The sequence below is a fragment of the Grampus griseus genome (assembly GCF_964374135.1).
Source record: "Grampus griseus genome assembly, chromosome: 19".
NCBI lineage: Eukaryota > Metazoa > Chordata > Mammalia > Artiodactyla > Delphinidae > Grampus > Grampus griseus.
Window position 1 is genome coordinate 1,712,026 of NC_139013.1, and position 23,911 is coordinate 1,735,936.

The 23,911-nt window shown below is 44.7% G+C and overlaps 1 protein-coding gene across 8 annotated transcripts; it reads left to right on the forward strand.

The window, feature by feature from the left end:
• The first annotated feature begins 232 nt into the window (after positions 1-232).
• LOC309836987 (uncharacterized protein) lies at positions 233-20,789 on the forward strand. 8 transcript variants are annotated; one of them, XM_082677242.1, is made up of 5 exons: positions 233-492; positions 11,709-12,262; positions 12,479-12,583; positions 14,742-14,868; positions 16,207-20,043. In XM_082677242.1, exons 3-5 carry the CDS (start codon positions 12,575-12,577, stop codon positions 17,370-17,372), a joined length of 1,302 nt encoding a protein of 433 aa, XP_082533368.1. In that variant the 5' UTR covers positions 233-492; positions 11,709-12,262; positions 12,479-12,574; the 3' UTR covers positions 17,373-20,043. The 8 variants fall into 8 exon arrangements, 6 of the variants coding, with proteins under 6 accessions (XP_082533368.1, XP_082533366.1, XP_082533365.1 ...); XM_082677240.1 differs by lacking the exon at positions 12,479-12,583; XM_082677239.1 differs by lacking the exons at positions 11,709-12,262; positions 12,479-12,583.
• The last annotated feature ends 3,122 nt before the right edge of the window (positions 20,790-23,911 follow it).

Here is a 23,911-nt window from a genome sequence, read left to right on the forward strand (position 1 = left end):
GATCAGCACAGACTACATTCCACGCAAATCTGGGTGCGTCCCCTTTAAGAAGTGTGAAACCCCGCCCTGGTACTGAGAGATTCTGGACACTCCTTCCCAGCAACCCTCTGGGTGAGGCGGAACTTTTCCGGAGGCGGGGAGTACCGCCCCTTGCTAGGGCCTGGAGCGCCGTGAACTACATTACCCGAAAGGCACTGCTCCTGAGCGTCGACCTAGAGGACCGCGTCTGAGCGGGTTTTCTGGCGTGGACGGCGGGCGACATTTTGTAAGCTCGGGTCTGTTCACCGGTGGTGAGCTTCGCAACACTGGGCCGGCACGAGGTCAGGGAGGCTGGAGGGCGTTGTGCTGGCTGCTCTGAGGCGGGTCTGAGGCTCGGTGTGGGCGCCATCCGCATTGACTCTGTCTCGGGGCCGGGATAGGGACCGCAGGGCCTGGGCCCCTGCTTCGCCCACAAACTGTGCTGGAGGGGCCGCGCTGATGGATCCGATTCAGGTAAATGCTGCGCCCCCCGGGCCCTCAGCCAACTCTTCTTATTCTGCAGAATTTTTGTTCTTAGTAATATTCTCTTACAAGTGTCCTATATTTATATTTATTTGTCCCGCCAAACCTTGGCTTTCTGAATATTGAAATATTACCCGTGTAGAAAAAAATTGCAGAGAACTTCCCAGTGTAGTTGAATAAGCAGCTCTAAAATTGATATTCGGCCACTGCTCAAGTCAAGAAATGCGATATAAATAGGACCTCAGAAGCCGCCAGTGGGGTCCTTCAAAACGATTATCCCCATCCCCCAAAAGTTAAGGTATTGTCTGATGTTTTAAGTAAACTTTTCTTTTTTAAAAATTTATTTATTTATTCATTTTTGGCTGCATTGGGTCTTTGTTGCTGCGCGCGGGCTTTCTCTAGTTGCAGAGATGGGGGCTGCTCTTCGTTGCGGTGCGCGGGCCTCATTGCGGTGGCTTCTCTTGTTGTGGAGCACGGGCTCTAGGCACGTGGGCTTCAGTAGTTGTGACATGCGGTCTCAGTAGTTGTAGCGCACAGGCTTAGTTGCTCCGTGGCACGTGGGATCTTCTCGGACCAAGGCTCGAACCTGTGTCCCCTGCGTTGGCAGGCGGATTCTTAACCACTGCAATGCCAGGGAAGCCGCCTTCTTGCTATTCTTTTTTTTAAAAAATAAATTTATTTATTTATTTTTGGCTGTGTTGTGTCTTCGTTGTTACACGCAGACTTTCTCTAGTTGCGGCAAGCGGGGCCTACTTTTTGTTGCGGTGCGCAGGCTTCTCATTGGGTGGCTTCTCTTGTTGCGGAGCACGGACTCTAGGTGCGCGGGCTTCAGTAGTTATGGTGTATGGGCTTAGTTGCTCCGCAGCATGTGGGATCTTTCTGGACCAGGGCTCGAATCCGTATCCCATGCATTGGCAGGCAGATTCTTAACCACTGCGCCACCAGGGAAGCCCTTGCTATTCTTGATACTTTTGCCAACTACGTGGAAATTATTCCACGACTGTAGTTTACCTTCGCTCAATTGTTTTAAAACTTTTTATGAATGGAATCAAGTAAATATTATGATGTGTTTTCCTTCATTTGCAAAACATGGCGTGACTTTACTCATGTTTTTCATAGCTGTCCGTTAATTTTTATGTGTGTGTGCAGTATTCTTTACTATGGATATATGAGTAAAATGTCCTTTGAAATTCTGCTGTTGAAGGCTTTTTTGTTTTGTTTTGTTTTGCTTTGTTTTTTGGTCTGCTTTCTGTATTTTTTTTAACATCTTTTTTGGAGTATAATTGCTTTACAGTGGTGTGTGCTTTCTGTATTGATAAACATTGCTACTGTAGTCATATCTGCCATGTCTTCTGGGGTATATCAAGCATACATTTGTCTAGGGTATATGTTAAAATTATTATTGTATTTAAATGAACATTTCCACTTTTTGATCTTGTTTTGCTCCATGTTACTAATTTTAGCTTAGGTCTTTGAATGAGATGATTCTACTTAATCTATTCCATAGTTACATTTTTTAAAGGAATAGTTTATTTATTTATTTTGGCTGCACTGGGTCTTAGTCGCGGCACACAGGATCTTCATTGCGGCACGTGGACTCTTCCTTGTGGCATGTGGACTGTTATTTGTGGCATGTGGACTCCTTAGTTGTGACATGCAGAATTCTATGTTGTGGCATGTGAACTCTTAGTTGCGGCACACATGTGGGATCTAGTTCCTTGACCAGGGATCAAACCTGGGCCCCTGCATTGGGAGCGCTTTACCCACTGGACCACCAGGGAAGTCTCCCTTAGTTACATTTTGATACACACTTATTATGTATTAGGTAAACTTACAGTCTTACATTGTACGTCCACTTAGAGAGTTTGTGCTTTTTCAGTGATTGTACTCATAATAATATATATTTTACTGTTAAGTTTTCTTACTCTGGTGGTATTGGAAGAGAAAATGATTAAGAAACATCTTGTTAAAATATTTGTTTGAAGGGGGACGAAGTGAATCATTGTGAGGGTAATAAGTTATAAGGCTTCAAATCCCTTTCAAGACGTTTAGAAAGCAAGAAGATATTTCCATAGAGGATGGAATAGAGGTCAGGTCCTATAGCTTGTTTCCTTTCTCTTAAGATTATTTTATTTTACTTTACTTTTACTTTACTTTTTTCCCCACCATGCTGCTTGTGGGATCTTACTTCCCAGACCAGGGATCAAACCTGTATCCTCGTCAGTGAAAGCACGGAGTCCTAATCACTGGTTTGCCAGGGAATTCCCCTCTCTTAAGTTTAAGTTATCAGAAATGACAACCGGTTATCCCAAACTGCTGAAGGGCAAGCACTTTTACTCTGATTCCAGCAACAACCCCTTTATCACAGATTCACTTTGGATGTGAAGCCAGTAAGTGGTAGTTCCATTCTCTATCACATGCGAAAAAAGCATTTAGGAAATTACAAATAATCTCTGAACATTTGTGGGGAAAAAAATGGATATATCAAAGAATAGGAATAAATGAAAAAAGTACATGTTCTTGAATCTTATTATGTAATGTTATAATAATTTCAAATCAGAACTTAATCTATGGATTATGTAAGTTGGAATTTTATATAAAACAATTTTTAACATAACCAAAGTAAAATTTGAAAAGGAAGTATAAAAACTCCTTGTCAGCTGTTATGGCCAACGACAAGCCACAAGAAGAGAAAAATGCGTTATTGGCAAGGGAGAGACAGAATAAGGGAATCAAATGCAAGTGTCAGAAATAGCTGTACATGAAATGAGTCTTAATTTTGATATTTGTGGCTTAGGGCTATAATAGTGTTATATATCCTGGCACAACCATTTCTTTGCCATGATCCTGTATTCTTTTTTCTCATTGGGCTCCAGTCACACTGTCCTCATAGATGGTAGTCAAACATGCCAGAGGTGACTCTGACAAAGAGTCTTTGCACTTGTGTTTTCCACTTCTGGAAAGTCTTTTCTCAAGATATCCTCATGACTTTATGGCACAACTCCAAAATACTTTCTGCCCTCTTTTACATGCTTTGTTTTTCCCTTAAGTATTTGCCTTTGCCTGAAATATTAAATGTTCACTCACTAATCTTCTTTTTTGTCTATTTTGCTGATGAGAATTAATATTACATGGCCCTAGTCTTCCCACAGATTCCACATTCAACAGAACCACTTATGAACACTGCACCAGTGAGTGTAGGTGTCCTGAAAGTATTTTGCTGTCACTCTTCCTGGACTTGGTGGCTGTAGACCCTAGAGAAACCCTCAGCCCAGGTTTCCAAGTCCAGGCCAGAGGTTATATGGACAGATTCCCATTTTTAGCAGCCAGTGGACTAGGATGTGAAAGGTTGTCTTAGGTACGGGGGTAGTACGTACAAATGTTTGAGGATGAGATTGAGATGGCAGTGTTTTAGGACTTGTAGGTCTCTGTTAATGTCTGGTGAGAACAGAGAACAAGGGGGCCAGAGTCAGGCCTAGGATGGTAGCCTGAGAAGTTGGGTTTTTGTTCTGAGAATGATGGCAGATATGGAATTTTTGGAACAGGGGGGAAAAGTGATGTGACTTAGGTTTTAAGAGGTTACCTCTGGCTGCAGTGTGCACAGCAGATTCGGGGGAAGGAAGACAAGGAGATAATCAAGGAGGCTCTTGTAATCATCTAGAAGCACATTTGTTGTGCCTGGACGAGAGTGACAGATGTAGAGGTAAGAAATACTTGGCTTCTGGATTTGTTTCTTAAGTAGAGGTGGACCAGATTTTCTAATGTGGAGGGCTCACAGATGACTCCAAAAGTTTTTTTCCCTTTGCATCTGAAAGGGGGTATGTGCCATGAACTGGGATGGGGAAGTCAGTGGTAGGAGTCATTTTCAGTGAGAATATTAGGAATTGGCTTTTGGCTGTGTTGAGTCTCAAAAGTTCCATTGACTCCCAGGTATAGGAGACAACTGGCTGAACATGCAGCACTAGAGTGCTGGGGGAGGCTTCAGGATGCCCTTATGGGACAAAGGAAGAGACTTGGGCTGTCAGAAAGAACTACAAGAGCAGTGAACATCAACAGGAAGGTGGGGGTAGGGAAAGTCCAGCGGGTGGCCCAGGTTTTTATGAGGGAGTGGCCATGAAATTAATGCAGAGGGAAAGCAGTAATGGAGGTGAAGTGATAGCAAAGTCAGGCTGGTGCTTATTTCTCCTCCTATGCACTGACCAGAATTTTGTGGTGGAACTTGGGAAGTTTCTGTCACAATGTCAGATGAGTTTTACCTAAGGTGTGTCAAGTGGGTGTGGATTTTGAATGGGTGTTATACGGACAAAGATTGTAACTGTTGAAGAGACATAACTTGCAATATAAAAGTGGAACCTGACCAGGCGTATTTAGATCTGCATGTTTTGACTGAGGTTAAAGTTAGGAACAAGGCCTGGTGGGGAAGCATTCAGAACAGGGCTGGGGAACCGCCAGTGGAGAGTTGGGGTATGGCGGTATCCTGTTGCATTGGCAGGAACTTTCTGATGCTGCGTGCATAAGGGTATGTGAGGAGGCAGGAGACATGCCAATTTTGTGGGCCAGGTGGTGGTGATGGGTATCAGATGTATGAGGAGTTAGCCAGTGAGTAATACGCATGTGGGGAAGGTGTGTGACCAAATTGCCCCAGAGCCCTCATACCAGGAGTTTAAGAGAGGACGATGAGCCCAAGTTTGTTTGTGTCTAGGAGACATGATCCTGGGGCCTCTCAGGCTGTTGTCTTGCTGGAGAGGGAGGAAGCCCTGAATACCAGGCCAACAGCTTAGATGGCATCTATCTGTCCACCTGCTTGTTGTTGCTGAGAGTTGTACCTAGTGCTCAAGGAAGTATGAAGAGTTATTAGGTACCAGTGCCCTCTAAGTTAGGGAGCTGGGGAGGATGATGAACCCAGAGTGAGTATGGGTTAGGGGTACTTATGGGGTCCTGGGGAGAGAGGCTGCTTATGTACACATCTGTCCCCATCATCACAGGGCTCTGTGACCTTTGAGGACGTGGCTGTGTACTTTTCTCAGGAGGAATGGAGGCTTCTTGATGAGGCCCAGAGACTCCTGTACCGTGATGTGATCCTGGAGAACTTTGCACTTGTTGCATCATTGGGTAAGGCCCTCACACCTATTCCAGCATCCTGGGCAGGTCTCTGCCTTTCCCCTTTTTTCCAAGGACAACTCTGTTCTTTTCACAGCTAGACAGTGACCACATCTCTATTACTGCTTCCTTGTCAGCTGTGCTGTGGGTGCCAAGGCTGAGTGAGTGTATATACAATCTCCTTTCAGAAGTATCCCCAATACCAGATGCTCTGAAGGTTTTTCAGCGAAGGTTTTCTGGGTCAAATGACTTGGAATTAGTTCAATGGGTTCCATTAGTCTCAGCCACTCCCTGTTAAGTTGACTCTGTAGACCCATACACCACCATGCTCCAGGCTGTGCCCTCTAGCTAACATTTCCTGGGGTCTCACTATTTCAGGAATTGTTGGGACTCAATGTGGTAACTGTTTGTGGGGTCCACTTGGCTGTTGCTGTGAGACCTTCCTCAAAGATTTTTTTTGTGATATTATTTTTCTTTCCTGAGGTTGTTTTGGGATTGGTTCCCCCTGGGCCAGTACTGAGCTGTCGTGTCTTTCACTTAGGACTTGCATTTTCTAGGTCCCATGTTGTTTTCCAGTTCGAGCTGGGAGATGAACCCTGGTACATGACAGAGTTGACATGACTCCAGGCACAGCTAGAGAGACCCAAAGTGGGACCCACATTGGTGATTGGCATCAGGAGGAGGAAGTGATATCATGGCTGGGTTCAGATCATATCAGGAACACGTCCTGTGCCCCACAATATTTTAGGACCAAGGCCAGTGACTGTGTACCTCATTTCTATCTTTCCTACCTATTCTTGATACTTTGCTCCTTCTGTCATTTCAACTCTGAATCTGAACCCAGGATTATCCCTCACCTCTCTGTCTTCCACTCTTTATTGGTCTTCTCCATCATCACTCTGATGTGCTCTCCAATATTGGCCTACATTAACATGTCATGAGTTCCCCCCGTATCCTTAAAATAGTCCTTGAACACTACCTACTCAGTGACAGTCAGAGTTTCCTGAGCCTGGACAAACATTTCCACACAGCACATGTGGCACCAGCAACCAAGGCCCTGGTGAAAACCACTCCCAGAGGAGTGAGTTGTGGACCCCAGCTCCTCTGTGTGTTCCACTCCATCCTGTGTCTTTCACCTGGTGTGTCATCCATGTTCTGTGACATGTAGAGGCCCAATACTGCACAGCAGTCCTTTCATAACCTGCCCCAGCTCTCTTGTCCTGAAAATAGTCCCATGGATTTATTCGTTTCTATGTCAGCCGCATATTTGTAATGGGGCTGCATCCTTCTACCAAAATCTACATGAAGTTCACCCACATTTCTCTGCTTTCAGGGTATTGGCATAGAGCAGAGGATGAGGAGACACCTTCTGAGCAGAAAGTTTCTGTAGAAGTGCCACAAATAAATACTTCAAAGACAGACCTGTCCACCCTGAAGTCCTATCCCTGGCAGAGGTTCTGCCTGTACTTAGAAGGAGGTTTGCCTCTAGCTGAGGACCTTGGCACAAACCATGGTCAGAAACTGTGTGGGGCAGGTGTGAACTTTCACCAGCACAGTGGAGAGGAACTCTTTAGAAGACATGTGGGTAAGACCTTTATGAAGAGCCACACAGTCCATGCATACAAGAAGTCTTTCACATGCCAGGAGCCTGGGAAGGATTTCCCTGGTACCTCTGGCCTTCTCCAGCAGCAGGTCACTTCACCAAAAGACACCAAGTGTGTAGAGGCCTCTCACAATGGACAAAGGCAGTATAAATGCCACGAATGTGGGAAAGCCTTCTGCCGGAAGTCTAGGCTTGCTCAGCACCAGAGAGTCCACACTGGAGAGAGACCTTATGAATGTGATGAATGTGGGAAAGCCTTTGGCTGTAAATACATACTTGTTCAGCACTGGAGTGTCCACACTAGAGAAAAGCCTTATGGGTGCAGCGAATGTGGGAAAGCTTTTAGCGACAAACACACACTTGTTCGGCACCAGCAGATTCACACTGGAGAAAGGCCTTACAAATGCAGTGAATGTGAGAAAGCCTTCTGTCGCAAATACAGACTTGCTCAGCACCAGAGAGTCCACACTGGAGAGAGGCCTTATGAGTGCTGCGAATGTGGGAAAACCTTCACCCGTAAACCAATACTATTTAAGCACCAGAGAATCCACACTGCAGAAAGGCCTTATAAGTGTAGTGAATGTGATAAAGTCTTTAGATGCAACTCCAGCCTCATTACTCATAGAAGAATTCACACAGGGGAAAGGCCTTATGAGTGTAGAGAATGTGGGAAGTTCTTTAGCCAAAGCTCTCAACTTATTGTGCACCAGAGAATTCACACTGGAGCCAAGCCTTATGAGTGCAGTGAATGTGGGAAAACCTTCACCACTAAAAGCAAACTTGTTCAGCACCAGAGAGTCCACACAGGAGAAAGGCCTTATGAATGTGGAGAATGCAAGAGAGCCTTCAGCTGTAAACGCATGCTTGTTCAGCACCAGAGAATCCACACTGGAGAGAGGGCTTATGAGTGCAGTGAATGTGGGAAAGTCTTTAGGTACATCTCCAGCCTCATTAAACATAGAAGAATTCACACTGGGGAAAGGCCTTATGAGTGTAGTGAATGTGGAAAGTTCTTTAGGCAAAGCTCCCACCTTAAAGTCCACCAGAGAATTCACACTATAGCAAACACTTATGAGTGTAGTGAATGTGGGAAACATTTTAGCCAAAACTCTACTCTCATTTTGCACCAGAGAGTTCACACTGGAGCAAAGGCTTATAAGTGCAGTGAATGTGGGAAACGTTTTAGCCAAAGCTCTACTCTTATTAAGCACCAGAGTTCACATTGGAGAAAAACCACGAGTGCACTAAATGTGGTGATTTCTTCAGCCAAAACTCCCAGCTTACTCAACACCAAAAAGTTCATGCTACAGAAAGGCATCGCCAGTACAGGAAATGTGGAAAATTTTTCTGTCAAAGTCTGCTCTGACTGAGCACCAGAAACTTAACAGCCAAGATGGACCCTATGAGTGCAGTGAATGTAAGAAAGCTTTCAGCTGAAGGTCTAACCTCATTCGTCACCAGAAAGCTCCTACTGGAGAAAGGCCTTCAAATGAGATGAGGAGAGCAGCGAATAAGCTGTCTTCTTAGTTCATACATCATACTGAATAGGCTCTGTGAGGGAGTCATCAACAGGAAGTTGAATGCCATACATATAAACAGCTCTAGTGTGCAGATTGCCTATGAGTACCAGGTTCGTAGGGAGCTTTTAAGTAGCTATGCTGTACTTTCTGACTTAATGTCACTGTGAGTTTCTTACATCACCCAAGTGGTAGATCCCCATTCTTGGCACCAGCCACCTCAGTGTGATCAGGGTACGTAGATCTTTGTGCTCTCTTATCCCCTTAGAAATGCATGAATAGCCTGAGCACTTGGGTGTTGTCATTCTCTTTGGTCCTGCCAGGACCAAAGCAGCTTTGCCCAATGGAATCCAGTCTCGGTTCTGCTGGTGGCTCACAACTTATTTGGTGGCATTGTCTCATATCATGCTCAGGATAGGTTTTTCAAGGTCTAAGTCACTCTGTTTGGGAACTATTTGCCTCAGTTTGCTCCACTCTATACCATAATGAAGACTATTTAAGCCACCTTTCATCTTGGGGTTTGTTCACTTTCAGACTGGTGTTGAGAACCAAATTGGACTCTCAGGATGATGAGGAACTGGTTTTGTGAGTGTTCCAAACTTCTTATACCTCAATGAGGATAGTATCATGGCAGAGAATAGTTTTCACTCCAGTTTTGGTCCAATCTGTTGTCCAAGGCCTCCTACGGTAGACTGCAGGGTTCTGTGGGACTAATGTTGAATTCTGGATGTCAGAATTTTTGGTGGGTCCTGAGGTCACCTGAGATGAGGACAGTTGTGAGAACCACCAGTGATTTTTGGAGCAACATGAATGGTTCTCTTTTTCACATGGGATATCATGTCATGCCCCCAGTACTGTTCAAGAGAAGAAATTCTCTAGGTCCAGCTGGAAAAGAGCCATGTGCCATAATGTGCCCAAAGTGGTAGGCTGGTGTTCCTGAGTGTTATATTACAGGCATCAGGTGGGAATCATATTTCATACAGAAACAGTCATGGAATTAATAGGGACTGAGAGACAAGCAAACAAGAAGGGATGAGCCTTTTCTAAAGTTTCATCCACAAATATTCCAGTGACTCTGTCGCTTTAGGATAAAGTGTTTGAAGACATTCTCAGGAGTTCCAGAGCTGTTCCTCTCCTCCTGAGCCCCTAGTCAGTGTCAGATTGAATAATGTAAAGGTTTTAGGAATCAGCATCTGCAAACAATTTATCTCAAGGCCATTGCTGCACAGTGAAAACAGTGAGGAATGAGAGTGGAAATTGTGTAGTCCAGGCATGTGAATTTTAGTACCCAGGCAGAGTTCCTGGATAGCTTAAGTGGAAAGAACTTTCACTGCTCACAAGTCTTCTTTGCTACTGCTACAGATTCCCTCCCATGGGCAAGGGGATGTGATGGGGTTAATGTGAGGTTGCCAGAGTTCTACTGAAAAGGAGATTCAGCAAAGAGATTAAGATTTTTATTTGAAGCCAATTTCTATTGAAATTTAATTAGCTGTATAGTTGGTATGCACTGAACAGAACATACCTAAAATGCACAGCTTGGTAAGTTTTAGTACTTGTAAAGCCACGGAACCATCATAATAACAAACATCTGTCACTGCCATATCTACTTTCTGACATCTCTCTCAGGGCTTTCAGGCAACTACTATTGACTGACTTTTCTCTCATTTCAATTAGTTAGTGTTTTCTAGACTTTTAATATTATTGGAGCCTTAATGTTTACTTTTGTGTTTGTCTTTTTTTATCTCCATGCATAGTTACTTTGAGAATCATCTAAGTTGCCGATGTGAATAATTCACTTTTTTCATGATAATATACTGTTTGGATATACCATTACTTCACTGGTATTGATCTGTTAAAGGATGGCGTTTTGTGGTTTCCAGTTTGTCTCACAGATAAGCTTACTATTAGCGTACATAAAATCCTTTATATGAGCACATGGTTTCATTCTAAAATGAATGACTGTACCCAAATGCATTCCCATTGACAGTATGGGAACATTCCAGTTCCCCTGTGTTCCTCACCAGTACTTGGTTGGTATGGTCAGTAGTTTGAATATTTCCTGTTTTAAAAGCATGGAGACATATCTCACTGTGGTGTGATTGCATTTCCCTAATGATTCATGATGTTGAACATTTTTGTGTTCATTTGCTAAGTGTATATCTTCTTTGACAAAATGTCTGCTTTCTTATTAGTAACTGAGAAGTTAATAAATGTGTTGGAATTTGACTTTTCTTCGGTGACTTTGCTGGGTGGAATAGGTATTTGTACTCAACATTATTACTATGTATACTCATTATTAAGATACTTCTATTACTTTAAGCCTAGACACTTAATAAAAAAGCCAACCGACCCTTCATTGTTGTGTGTGCCAATTTCCCTGGTATGAATACTCCAACTGTGGGCAATTTCAAACTGTGTGTATGAGGTTATTACTGAACCGGAGGCACAGCAAGCCAAACTCTGAGATACCAAGGTTTGCTGGGGAGTATTTCATTCACAAGGCAGGCAAGTGAGAACACAGAAGAACAATTCTCAGATCCACCCTCCCGGTGGCAAGGTGCCTGTGATATTTAGGGGATAAAGAGGCAGGGTGGTCTTAAGTGTGGGGAAAGGCCAATCAGAGTTAGAGAAAAGCGAGGTAATTGGTGTGTACAGGTGTGTTTCATTACATGCTTCTTCACGATGCATGTTTAGAAGTGGTGTCCATAAGTGGACAACGTCACTGGCTCTACTCTTTTCTGAGGGAGCCAGAGAAGCAACAAATTGTCCCCCTGCTTCTGGCCGCCCCACATTCCTCCTTTGTGTTGTCCACCATGGCCCTGTCTGGATCCTGACCTAACACAGTGAAACTCATAAATTGAGTCTGCAGCTTTAGCCTACATCCATTGGAAGAGCAATAATACAACGTTAATTAGACCCCAGCTATGGATGGATGCACTTTGTGTCTGAGTGACAACCTGGTATCATCTGCCCATTTGGTTTTGTAGGTTTGGGGAACAACTCATATATTATGTCCGTGTACCTCTCTGTGATCATCAAAGACTACATGAAAATCTGGTGCGTCCCTTTTAAGAAGCGTGAAACCTCGCCCCCTTCCTCAGAGCCTCACTCCCAGCAACCCTGGCGGAGAGGCGGCACCTTTCCTGGAGGAGGGGAGCACCGCCCCTTGCCAGGTCCTGGAGGCCTGTGAACTACATTACCCTGAAGGCTCTGCGCCCGTTCTTCGGCGTCCCTGGACCAATAAAGTCTCGGTAAAGAGGCACTTCCGAGCTAGTGGACTGCGTCTGGGCGGCTTTTCCGGCGTCTGCCGTGGTCGTCATTTTGTAAACTCGGATGTGTTCAAAGGTTAGCAACGCGGGGCCGGCCCGAGGTCAGGGAGTCAGGAAGGAACTGTGCCCGCTGCTCTGAGCTTAGTCTGAGGCTCGGCGTGGTTGCTCTTTGGCCTGACTCTCTCCCGGGTCCGGGAGGGGCGTCCGTGCTCGGGCCCCACCTTCGCCCACAAACTCTAGCGACGGCGACAGCCCAGATGTGTCGGATTCAGGTAAATGCTGCGTCATCCGGGCCTCACCCAACTCTTCTCATTCAGCAGTGTTTTATTTTATCTGTGTTCTCTTACCAGTGTTCTATAGTTATTTTTATTCCCCAAAACCTTGGTTTTCCGGATTTTCAAATATGACCTGCGTGGAAAAAGAAAATTGCAGAGAACTTCAATGTGCAGTTCAGTAAGCTCTAAAACTAATATCCGTTCACCACTCAGGTCAAAAAATGCGATATAAATAGGACCCCCAGAAGCCGCCTGCGGGGTTCTTCCAAAACAATTATCCGCATCCCCCCAAAATGAACGTACTGGCTGATGTTTCAAGTAAGCATTTTCTTTCTTTTCTTGATAGTTTTGCCAACCATGTGGGAAATATTTGATGATTCTAGTTTTGCACGCTTGTTTTAAAATTTTTTATGAATTGAATCATGTAAGAATTCTGTGTTTTTCTTCATTTGCACAATATGGTGTTATTTTACCCATGTTTTTCGTGAGTATCCATTCATTTTTCTTTCTATGAAGTATTTTATAGATATTACTATATGATTAAAATGTTTTTATAGATCCTCTTCTTAAAGGCTTTTCTTTGTTTATGGTTTTTGGTTTGCTTTTTTGTTTGGTCTACTTTCGTATTTATAAACTTCGTACTGCAGTCATATCTGCTATGTGTTCTGGGATATATAAAGAATACACTTGTCTAGCGTGTATATTAAAGTTACTATTATATTTAAATGAACATTTCCAGTTTTTGATCTTTTTTAGCTTCAAGTTACTAATTTTAACTTAATTCTTTGAATGAGATGATTATACTTAGTCTTAATCTATCCCATAGTTGTATTTTCATACACACTCATTGTGCATTAGGTAAACTTAACAGTTTTACAGTATACAGGCACTTAGAGGGTTTTTGCTTTTTCAGTGATTTTACTCTTCTAATAGTATTTATTCTACTGGTACATCATTGTTCTCTGGTGGTATTGGAAGAGAAAATGATTAAGACATCTTGTTAAAATCCTTTTTTGGAGGGGGATATAATGAATCATGGTAAGGTTAAAAAGTTATAATGCTGGGAATCCCTATCAGGATGTTTAGAACCCAAGAACCCATGTTTATATAATGAGGGTGCAGTAAAGGTCAGGTCCTGTAGATTGTTTCCTTTGTCTTAAGTTTAAAGAGTTATCAATGATGTCCAGTTATCTCAAACTACTCTGATTCTAGCCACAACCTCTTTATCACAAATTAATTTTCTGGTGCCATTTCCTTCTTGTTGCTCCCTCTCTCTCCCTCTTTTTTTGACTGTACCATGCGGCTTGCAGGGATCTTAGTTCCGTGACCAGTAATCATACCCTTGCCCATGGCAGTGAAAACACCAGGTGAACTGGGTTTCAGCCATGTTGAGTCTCAGATGTTCCAGTGACTCCCAAATATAGGAGAAAAGTGGACAGCTGAACATGCAGTGCTAGAGTGCTGGGGAAGGCTTCAGGATGCCATTAGGCAACAAGGGAAGAGAGGCAGGCTGTCACAAAGACAGACAAGAGGAGTGATCATCAGCAGGAAGGTAGGGGGTAGGGAAAGTGCAGCAGGTGGCCCAGGTTTTTATGGGAGATTGGCCATGAAATTGATGCAGAGGTAAGGCAGAAATGGAGGTGAAGTAATAGCAAAGTCAGGCTTGTTCTTATTTCTTTTCCTATGCACTCACCAGGATTTTGTGGTAGAACTTGGGGAGTTTGTCACAACGTCAGATGAGTTTACCTAAGGTGTGTCAAGTGGGTGTGGATTTTGAATGGGTGTTATATGGGCAAAGATTGTAACTGGTGAAGAGACATAATGTGCTATATGGAAATGAACATGACCAGGCGTATTTAGATCTGCATGTTGTGACTGAGGTAGAAGTCATGAATGAGGCCTAGTGGAAAAGCCTTCAGAAGAGGGCTGGGGAACCGGCAGTGGATAGTTGGGGTACAGTGGGATCCTGTTGCTTTGGCAGGCACTTTCTGATGCCATGTGCAGAAGGGTATGTGAGGAGGCAGGAGACATGCCAATTTTGTGGGCCGGGTGGTGGTGATGGGTATCAGATGTACGAGGAGGTCCACTGAGTAATATGCATGTGGGGAAGGTGTATGAAGTAATTGCCCCAGGCCCTAGTACTAGGAGTATAAGAAAGAAGGATGGGGCTAAGTTTGCTTGTGTCTGGGAGACATGATAGTGGGTATACTCAGGCTGTTGTCTTGGAGGAAAGGGAAAGGGCCCTGCATACCAGGCTTACAGATTACATGGTATCTCTCTGTCCACCTGCCTGTTGTTGCTCAGGGTTGTACATACTGATCAAGGAAGCATGAAGAGTTATTGGGCCCCACTGCCCTCTAAGTCACAGAGCTGGGGTGGATGGTGAACCCAGAGTGAGTACAGGCTGGGGTTAAAAGTACTTATGGGGTCCTGGGGAGAGAGGCTGCTTATGTACAAATCTGTCCCATCATCACAGGGCCCTGTGACCTTTGAGGACGTGGCTGTGTACTTTTCCCAGGAGGAATGGAAGCTTCTTGATGAGGCCCAGAGACTCCTGTACCATGATGTGTTGCTGGAGACCTTTGTACTTGTTGCATCATTGGGTAAGACCCTCACACCTATCCCAGAATCCTGAGCTGCTCCCTGCCTTTCTTTCTTTTTCCAAGGGGAAGTCTGCTCTTTTCACAGCTAGACAGTGGGCTCATCTCTATTAATGCTTCCTTGTCATCTGTGCTGTAAGTGCCAAGGCTGGGTGAGTGTGTAGATTGCCTCCTTTCACAAGGAGCCCCAATACCACCTGCTCTGAGGTTTGTTCAGTGAAGATTTTCTGCTTCAAAAACTTGGAATTTATTCAGTGGGTTCCATAATTCTCAGCCACTCCCAGGTACGTTGACTCTATAGGCTCATGCCATCTCTGTGCTCCAGCTTCTGTCCTCTTTTAGGTGACATTTCCTGGGTGCTGAGTGTACCAGGCATTGTTGTGAACCAACATGGTCACTATTTGTGGGGTCCACTAGGCTGTTTCTATGATACCCTCCTCAACGAGTATTTTTGTGACATTATTTTTCTTTCCTTAGGTTTTTTTTTGGGGGATTGGTTGTTCCCCTGGCCAGTACTGACCACTCACCTGTGCTATCTTTCCCTCAGAAGTTGCATCTTCTAGGTTCCATGTTGTTCTCCAACTGGAGCTGGGAGGAGAACCCTGGGTACGTGACAGAGTGGACATGACTCCAACCCCAGCTAGGGGGGCTCAAAGTGGGCCTGGCCCTGGTGATTGGCATCAGGGGGAGGAAGTAATACCATGGCTGGGTTCAGATCATATCAGGCACATGTCCTGTGCTGAACACTGTTTTGGTGCCAAGGACAGTGACTGTTTTTCTCATATCTATCTTTCCTACCCATTCATGATACTTTGCTCCTTCTTTCATTTCTACCCTTTCAACCCAGGATTACCCCCTCACCTCTCTGTCTTCCACTCCTTATTGGACCTCTCCATCCTCACTCTGCTGTGCTCTCCAATATTGGCCTACACTTAATGTGTCATGAGGTCTGCACCTATTTATAAAATACTCCTTTTATACCAGCTACTCAGTGACAGTCGGATTTTCCTGGTCCAGGATACAGCTTTCCACACAGCACACAAATGTCACCAGCAACCAAGGCCTGTCAAAACTGTTTCCGGAAGAGTGAGTTGTGGACCCGTGGCTCCTCCGTGAGCTCCCACCACCCTTGTGTCTTTTGCCTGGTTAGTCCTCCCTGTTCTGTGACATGGAGAGGCACAGTGCTGCACAGAGGCCCTTTCCTTAACATGCTGCCAGCTCCCTTGTCCAGAAAATAGTCCCATGGATTTATTTCTTGGTACATCACACACATATTTGTGATGGGGCCGCCTCCTTCTTCCAAAATCTACATGAAGTTCATCCATATGTCTGTGCTTTCAGGTTGTTGGCATGGAGCAGAGCACAAGGAGATAACTTCTGAGCAGAATGTTTCTATAGAAGTGCCACAAATAAATACTTCAAAGACAGACCTGTCCATCCGGAAGTCCTATCCCTGGGAGAGGTGCTGCCTGGCCTTAGACAGTAGTTTGTGTGTAGCTGAAGACCTGGGAACAATTCCTGGCCAGAAACTGTGTGTGTCAGGTGTGAAATTTCACCAGCACAGTGGAGGGAAACTCTTTAGAAGAGACATGGGTAAGACCTTTATGAGGAGCCACATAGTCCATGCATCCAAGAACTCTTTCACATGCCAGGAGGCTGGGAAGGATTCCCCTGGTAGCTCTAGCCTTCTCCAGCCACAGGTCACTCCACAAAAGGAAGCCAAGTGTGCAGAGGCCTTTCACAATGGACATAGCCTCTATAAATACTATCTATGTGAGAAAGCCTTCAGCTGCAAACACAAACTGGCTCATCACCCGAGTGTCCACACTGGAAAGAGGCCTTACGAATGCAGTGAATGTGGGAAAACCTTCAGCTTTAAAGGGATACTTGTTAAGCACCAGAGAATCCACACTAGAGAAAGGCCTTATGAGTGCTGTGAGTGTGGGAAAGCCTTCAGCTGGAAAAGCTCACTTGTTCAGCACCAGAGAGTCCACACCAGAGAATGGCCTTATAAGTGCAGCGAATGTGGGAAAGCCTACAAACACAAAAATTCACTTGTTAAGCACCAGAGAGTCCACACTGGAGAATGGCCTTATAAGTGCAGTGAATGTGGAAAAGCCTTCAGACACAAAAAGTCACTTGTTCACCAGAGAGTCCACACTGGAGAATGGCCTTATAAGTGCAGTGAATGTGGGAAAGCCTTCAGACACAAAAAGTCATTTGTTGAGCACCAGAGACTCCATGTTGGAGAACTGCTTTATAAGTGCTGTGAATGTGGGAAAGCCTTTATTTCTAAAGTAAACCTTTGTCGTCACCAGAGAGTCCACACTGGAGAAAGGCCTTATGAATGCAGTGAATGTGGAAAAACCTTCATTTATAAAGACAGTCTTGTTCGGCACTGGAGAGTCCACACTGGAGAAAGGCCTTATGAGTGCAGTGAATGTGGAAAAGCCTTTAGCCGCAAAGACTCACTTGTTAAGCACCAGAGAGTCCACAGTGGAAAATAGCCTTATAAGTGTAGTGAATGTGGGAAAACTTTTTTTAAAAAAATATTTATTGTTTGGTTGATTGATTTAGCTGTGCTTGGTCTTAGTTGCAGCACCCTGGATCTTTGATCTTTTTTGCGGCATGCAGGATCTTTAGTTGAGGCGTCTTTAGTTGAAGCCCCTGGGAAAACTTTTAAATAGTGACCCACTCACACTTGTTTGGCACCAGTGAATTCATATTGGAGAAAGGCCTTATGAGCGCAGTGAAAGGGGAAGTTCTTTAGCCAAATCTCCAACCTTATTGTACACCAGAGAATTCACACTGGCACAAAGACTTCTGAGGGCAGTGAGTGTGGGAAGTGATTTAGCCAAACTGCTCTCGTTTTACACAAGAGAGTTTACACTGGGGAAAGGCCTTATAAGTGCATTGAATATGGGAAACATTTTAGTCAATACTCCACTGTCATTAAGCACCAGAGTTCACACTGGAGAAAAACCATATGAGTGCACTGTATGTGGAGGATTCTTCAGCCAAAACTCCCAGCTTACTCAACACTGAACAGCTCATGCTACAGAAAGGCATCGCCGGTACAGCAAATGTGGAAAATTTTTCTGTCAGAGTCTGCTCTGACTGAGCACCAGAAACTTAACAGCCCAGATGGATCCTGTGAGCACAGTGAATGTAAGAAAGCTTTCAACTGAAGGTCTAACCTCATTCATCACCAGAAATTTCCTACTGGAGAAAGACCTTCAAATGAGATGAGGAGAGCAGCGAATGAGCTGTCTCCTTAGTTAATACATCATACTAAGTAGGCTCTGTGAGGGACTCATCATCTGGAAGTTGAATGCCATACATCTGAACAGCCCTAGTGTGCAGATTGCCTGTAAGTTCCAGGTTCATAGGAAGCTTTTAAGGAGCTATGCTCTACTTCTGACCTGTGCAGGGCCCTTGCCATATTTAATGTCACTGTGAGTTTCTTATCTCTACTAAGTGGCAGATCCCAATACTGGAATCAGTCACCTCAGTGTGATCAGGGTAGGTTGGCTTTTGTGCTCTCCTATCCCTTGTAGAAAAGCATGGATACCCTGAGCACTTGGGTTTTGTCGTTCTCTTAGTTCCTGTCAACTGCCTATGACAGGACCAAAGCAGCTTTGATCATGGGGATCCAGTCCATTTTCTCCTGGTGGCTCACAGTGGTTTGCCTTCTTTGGTGGTATTGTCTAATACCATGTTAATGGTGGATTTTATTTAGGTCCAAGTCACCCTGTTTGGGAATTATCTGCCTCAGTTTTTCTGCTCTATGCCATAATAAAAACTATTATTTAAGCCACCTTTCATCTTGGGCTTTGTCCACTGTTAGACTGATGTTGAGAAGCAAATTGGACTCTCAGGATGAAGAGGAGCAGGTTTTGTGGGTGTTCCAAAGTTTGTATACCTCACTGGGGATAGTATCATGGTGGAGAATAGTTTTCACTAATTTGAATTGTTGTTGAAGGTTTCATGGGGTAGACTGCAGGGCTCTGTGGGACTAATGTTGTGACCTGGATGTTAGAATTTTTGGTGGGTCCCGAGGTCACCCTGAGATGAGGACAGTTGTATGAACCACCAGTGTTTTTTGGAGCTGCATAAGTTCTCTTTTTTCACATGGAATGTCACATCATGACCTCAGTACTGTTCAAGAGAAGAATTTCTCTAGGTCCAGCTGGAAAAGAGCCATGTGCCATAATGTCCACGTGTGCTATGATGTCCGCAATGTGGTAGGCTGGTGTTCATGACTGTTAGATTACAGATATCAGAAGGGAACCATATTTGGTACAGAAACACTGGGAATTAATAGGATGTGAGAGACTAGCAACAAGAAGGGATGAGCCTTTTCTAAAGCTGCATCCACGAATGTTCCCATGACTGGCTGTTTAGGATAAGGTTTTTGCAGAAATTCTCAGGAGCTACAGAGCTATTTCTCTCTCCCTGAACCCCCAGTCTGTGTCAGACTGAATAACGTAAAGGTTTTAGGATTCCTATATCATCTGCAAATTTGTTCTCTGAAGTCCACTGCTGCACAGTGAAGACAATGGGGAATGAGAGTGGAAATCATGTAGTTCAGGCATGTGAATTTTAGGACCCAGGCAGAGTTCCTGGATAACTTAAGTGGAAACACGTTTTATTGCTTGCAAGTCTTCATTGCTGCTGTGACAGAATCCCCTCATGAGAGTAGGAGAGGTGATGGAATTGAGCTGTGGTTGCCACAGTTTTACTGAAAAGAGATTCAGAAAAGAAGTTCAGATTTTTATGTGAAACCAATTCCTATTACAATTTAATTGAGCTGTATAGTTTGTATGCATTGAAATGAACATACCTAAAATGTACAGCTTGGTAAATTTTAATACTTCTAAAGCCATGGAATCATCATCATAATAACAAACATCCATCATTCCCATATCAGCTTCTGACATCTCTCCCAGGACTCTCAGGTAGCTAGTATTGATTTACATTTTTTTTTCCCCCAGCTATGCTGCACAGCTTGTGTGATCTTAGTTCCCCAACCAGGGATTATACCTTGGCTGTGGCAGTGAAAGCACAGATTTCCAATCCCTGGACTGCCAGGGAAGTCCTTTGATTTACTTTTTTCCCATTCAATTAGGTAGTGTTTTCTAGACTTTTAATATCACTGTGATCTTTTTTTTTTTTTTTTTTTTTTTGCAGTACGCGGGCCTCTCACTGTTGTGGCCTCTCCCGTTGCGGAGCACAGGCTCCGGACGCACAGGCTCAGCAGCCATGGCTCACGGGCCCAGCCGCTCCACGGCATGTGGGATCTTCCCGGACCGGGGCATGAACCCGTGTCCCCTGCATCGGCAGGCGGACTCTCAACCACTGCGCCACCAGGGAAGCCCCCATCACTGTGATCTTAATGTTTACTTTTGTATTTGTTTTCTTCTTTAACGATGCATAATTATATTGAGAATCATCTAATTTGTCTACATGAAGAGATCATTTTTTAAATATCTGAAAAATGTACTGTTTAAATATGCCAACATTTGACTGTTTATCCATCTCTCTGTTAAAGGATGAGGTTTTGTGGTTTGTTTCCAGTTTGGCTATCACAGATAAGCTTACTATGAACGTGTACATAAAATTCTTTATATGAACATAGGGATTCTTAGTCTAAAGTGAGTGGCTGTACCCATTTGCATTCCCATCGGCAGTATGGGAGCATTCCAGTTCCCCTGTATTCCTTACCAGAACTAGGTTGGTATGGTCTGTATTTTTAATATTATCTGTTTTAAAAGTGTGGAGATGTATCTCACTGTGGTCTGATTGCATTTCCCTAGTGATTCATGATGTTGAACATTTTTGTGTTCATTTGTCAGATGTATGTCTTCTTTTTAGTACGTAAGAAGACAATAAATGTGTTGGAACTTGACTTTTCTTCAGTGACTTTGCTGGGTGGAATAAATGTTTCTGCTATTCACAACATTACTCACCATGTGTAGTCCTCATTATTAGCATAGTTTCCATTACTTTAAGTCTAGACAGTTAGTAAAAAGAAAAAAAACTCGGCCAACCCTTGATTATTGCATTTGCCAATTTCCCTGGTATAAATGCTCCAACCCTGGGCAGTTTCAAGCTGTTAATATGAGGTTGTTACCAAACCAGAGTCAGATCAAGCCAAGTGAAACCTCTGAGCTTCCCACAGTGAGACCATGGGCACTGCTTCCTTTCCTGGTTTCCTGGCATGTGTGTCATTGGTGCCAGCACTGGGCTCTGTGCACTGTATCCCTTCTCTCCCAGCAGTCCCATCCTTGCTGCTCTGAGGTCTTATAAGACAGGGCTCAGAAATCTTGATGTTTGTATGAAAGATCCCACCAGCCTTCCCTGTCCCTGGTTGGGTGACTCTGTCCAGAGGCATGGAACCTTGGTGTCCCAGGCCTTCCACTGTCCTTTGCTGACAGACTCTGGGACCTGCTTATGCCAGGATGTTCACATACTGACCTGGTCACTACTTGAGGGGACCACTGGCTTGTTTCCTTTAAGACCTTCCTTTAATGTCCTTATAATTTTAGAATGTGTGATCTCATGGGACGGGGCCCACTCCTTTTCCCTGTCTTTCCTCTTTGACTGGCCTCCTCAGGCCCAGGTGGTTTCTCACCTTGAGCAATAGGAGGGCCCTGGGTGCCTGACAGGGTGGATGTTTTTCCTGCAGCATCAAGGGAGGCTGAAATGAACGTGGCCCACGTGCGTGGGGGTGAGGAAATGGTGAGGTATCAGAGCTGGGTTCCCATCACACCAGGCCTGTGTCCTATATCCACCAGTGTGTGGTACCAGTGACAGATTTCAAGAGTTTCTACCTTTACTTTCTTGTTGATGTTTTTTGTTTTGTTTTGTTTTATAAGTTTATTTTAGTTTATTTATTTATTTTTGGCTGTGTTGGGTCTTCGCCACTGCGTGCGGGCTTTCTCTAGTTGGCGGCGAGTGGGGGCTACTCTTCATTGCAGTGCGCTGGCTTCTCATTGTGGTGGCTTCTCATTGTAGAGCATGGGCTCTAGGCGTGCAGGCTTCAAGCAACAAGAAGCAGGCTTCAGTAGTTGTGGCATGCGGGCTCAGAGCACAGGCTTAGTAGTTATGGCACATGGGCTTAGTTGCTCTGCGACATGTGGGATCTTCCTGGACCAGGGATCAAACCCAGGTCCCCTGCATTGACAGGCGGGTTCTCAACCACTGCACCATCAGGGAAGCCCGCTGTTGATGCTGTGACTCTTCACTTCTGGCCCTGGTTCTCACCCATTCCCTTCCACTGCTCCCTTTGCAGTGCTGTCAACATTGACCTGCACTTAAAGTGTTGGGATATGTGCATGTGTCCTTAAATACTCCTTGTAGCCCAGCTGCTGTGATGCATTCAGACATTCTGGGTCTGGACACAGCCTTCTACTCATTGCTCACCAGTCACCAGTAGCCAGGCTTTGTTGAAAGGTAAGTTGAAGACCCTTCCTCGTGTTCTTACCCATCATCTGTGCTCTGCCATCAGATGAGCTTCCCAGGCTCAGCTCTGCACAGCAGGCCTTCCTCACACAGGCTCTGGCCCCATGCATCTCAACAATCTTAAGGACTTACTGCTGGGTGTGTCTGAGACACATTTCTGCTGGGGCCACGTTTATTGGCATGTCTCTCCTTTCAGGTTTTCAACATGGAGCCCAGGATGAGGAGGCGCTTTCAGAGCAAGGTGATGCAGTTATAGAGTCACAGGTCAAGACTCCAAAGCCAGGTCCATCTATCCAGAAGTCTCATTCTTTTCTTTTCTTTTTTTAAATTAATTTATTTATCTTTTTATTTTTGGCTGCATTGGGTATTCGTTGCTGCACAGGCTGTCTCTAGTTGCAGCACTCAGGTGCTACTCTTCATTGTGGTGGCTTCTCGTTGTGGAGCACTGTCTCTAGGCACATGGGCTTCATTAGTTGTGGCATCAGGGCTCAGTAGTTGTGGCTCAAGGGCTCTAGACTGCCTGCTCAGCAGTCGTGGCATCGGCTTCGTGGCTCCGCTGCATGTGGGATCTTCCTGGACCAGGGCTCAAACCCATGTCCTCTGCATTGGCAGGAGGGTTCTTAACCACTGTGCCCCCAGGGAAGTCCCAGAAGTCACATTCTTAATGTGATGTGTGGCCCACTCTTGAAAGACATTTTGCGCCTGGTTGAGTATGATGGGACACAGCGCGAGCAAGAGGTGTACCCGTGTGGTGAGTCTTTCCCAGCACCAAAAGGAGCCGAGTAGGAAGAAACTCCCCAGATGGGATGAAGGGAGGACTTCATTGGTGAAGAACTGCAGCTTTCACGTGGCAGAAAGGACCTTGACGTGCTGAACGGGAGGGAAGGACTTTCCGGCCAGTTCAGGCCTTCTCCAGAACCAGGCCCCTCACACGAGGGAAGACACACAGTGACATGGAGGGCAGGGAGACCTTTGAAAGTGGATAGAATGATTACAAGTGCAGTGAATGTGGGAAAACCTTTAGCCATGAACACATACTTGTTGAGCACCAGAAAAACCATTGCAGCGAAAGTGGGAAGACTTTAATCAGACCATCCCATGTGGTTCAGCACCAGAAAATCCACACTGAAACCAGGCTATATGAGCACCTTGGATGTGGAGGGTTCTTTACACGAAGATCTGGCCTCATTGAACACCAGAGAGCTCACACTAGGCCAATGTCTTATGAGTGCAGCCAGTGTGGGAAGCACATTAAAAGACCACTTTACGCTCATTTTTCATCAGAGCGTTCACATGGGAGAAAAGCCATATAAATGCAGTGAATGTGGGAAAAGTCTGGTCTGATTTAGCGCTGGGAAGTACTGCTATGCAGGTGTTTAAAATTTTTTTAAATTGTGATACAATGCTTGTAACATAGCATTTACAGTCTTAACCATATTTAACTGTAAGTTTATCGGTAATCATATATTCACCTTTTGTGCAGACAAATATTCAGAAGTATTTTCATCTCATAAAACTGAAAGTAAACCCATTAGACAACAACTCCTCATCCCCACTCTCTTATCCCCTGACAACAACTATT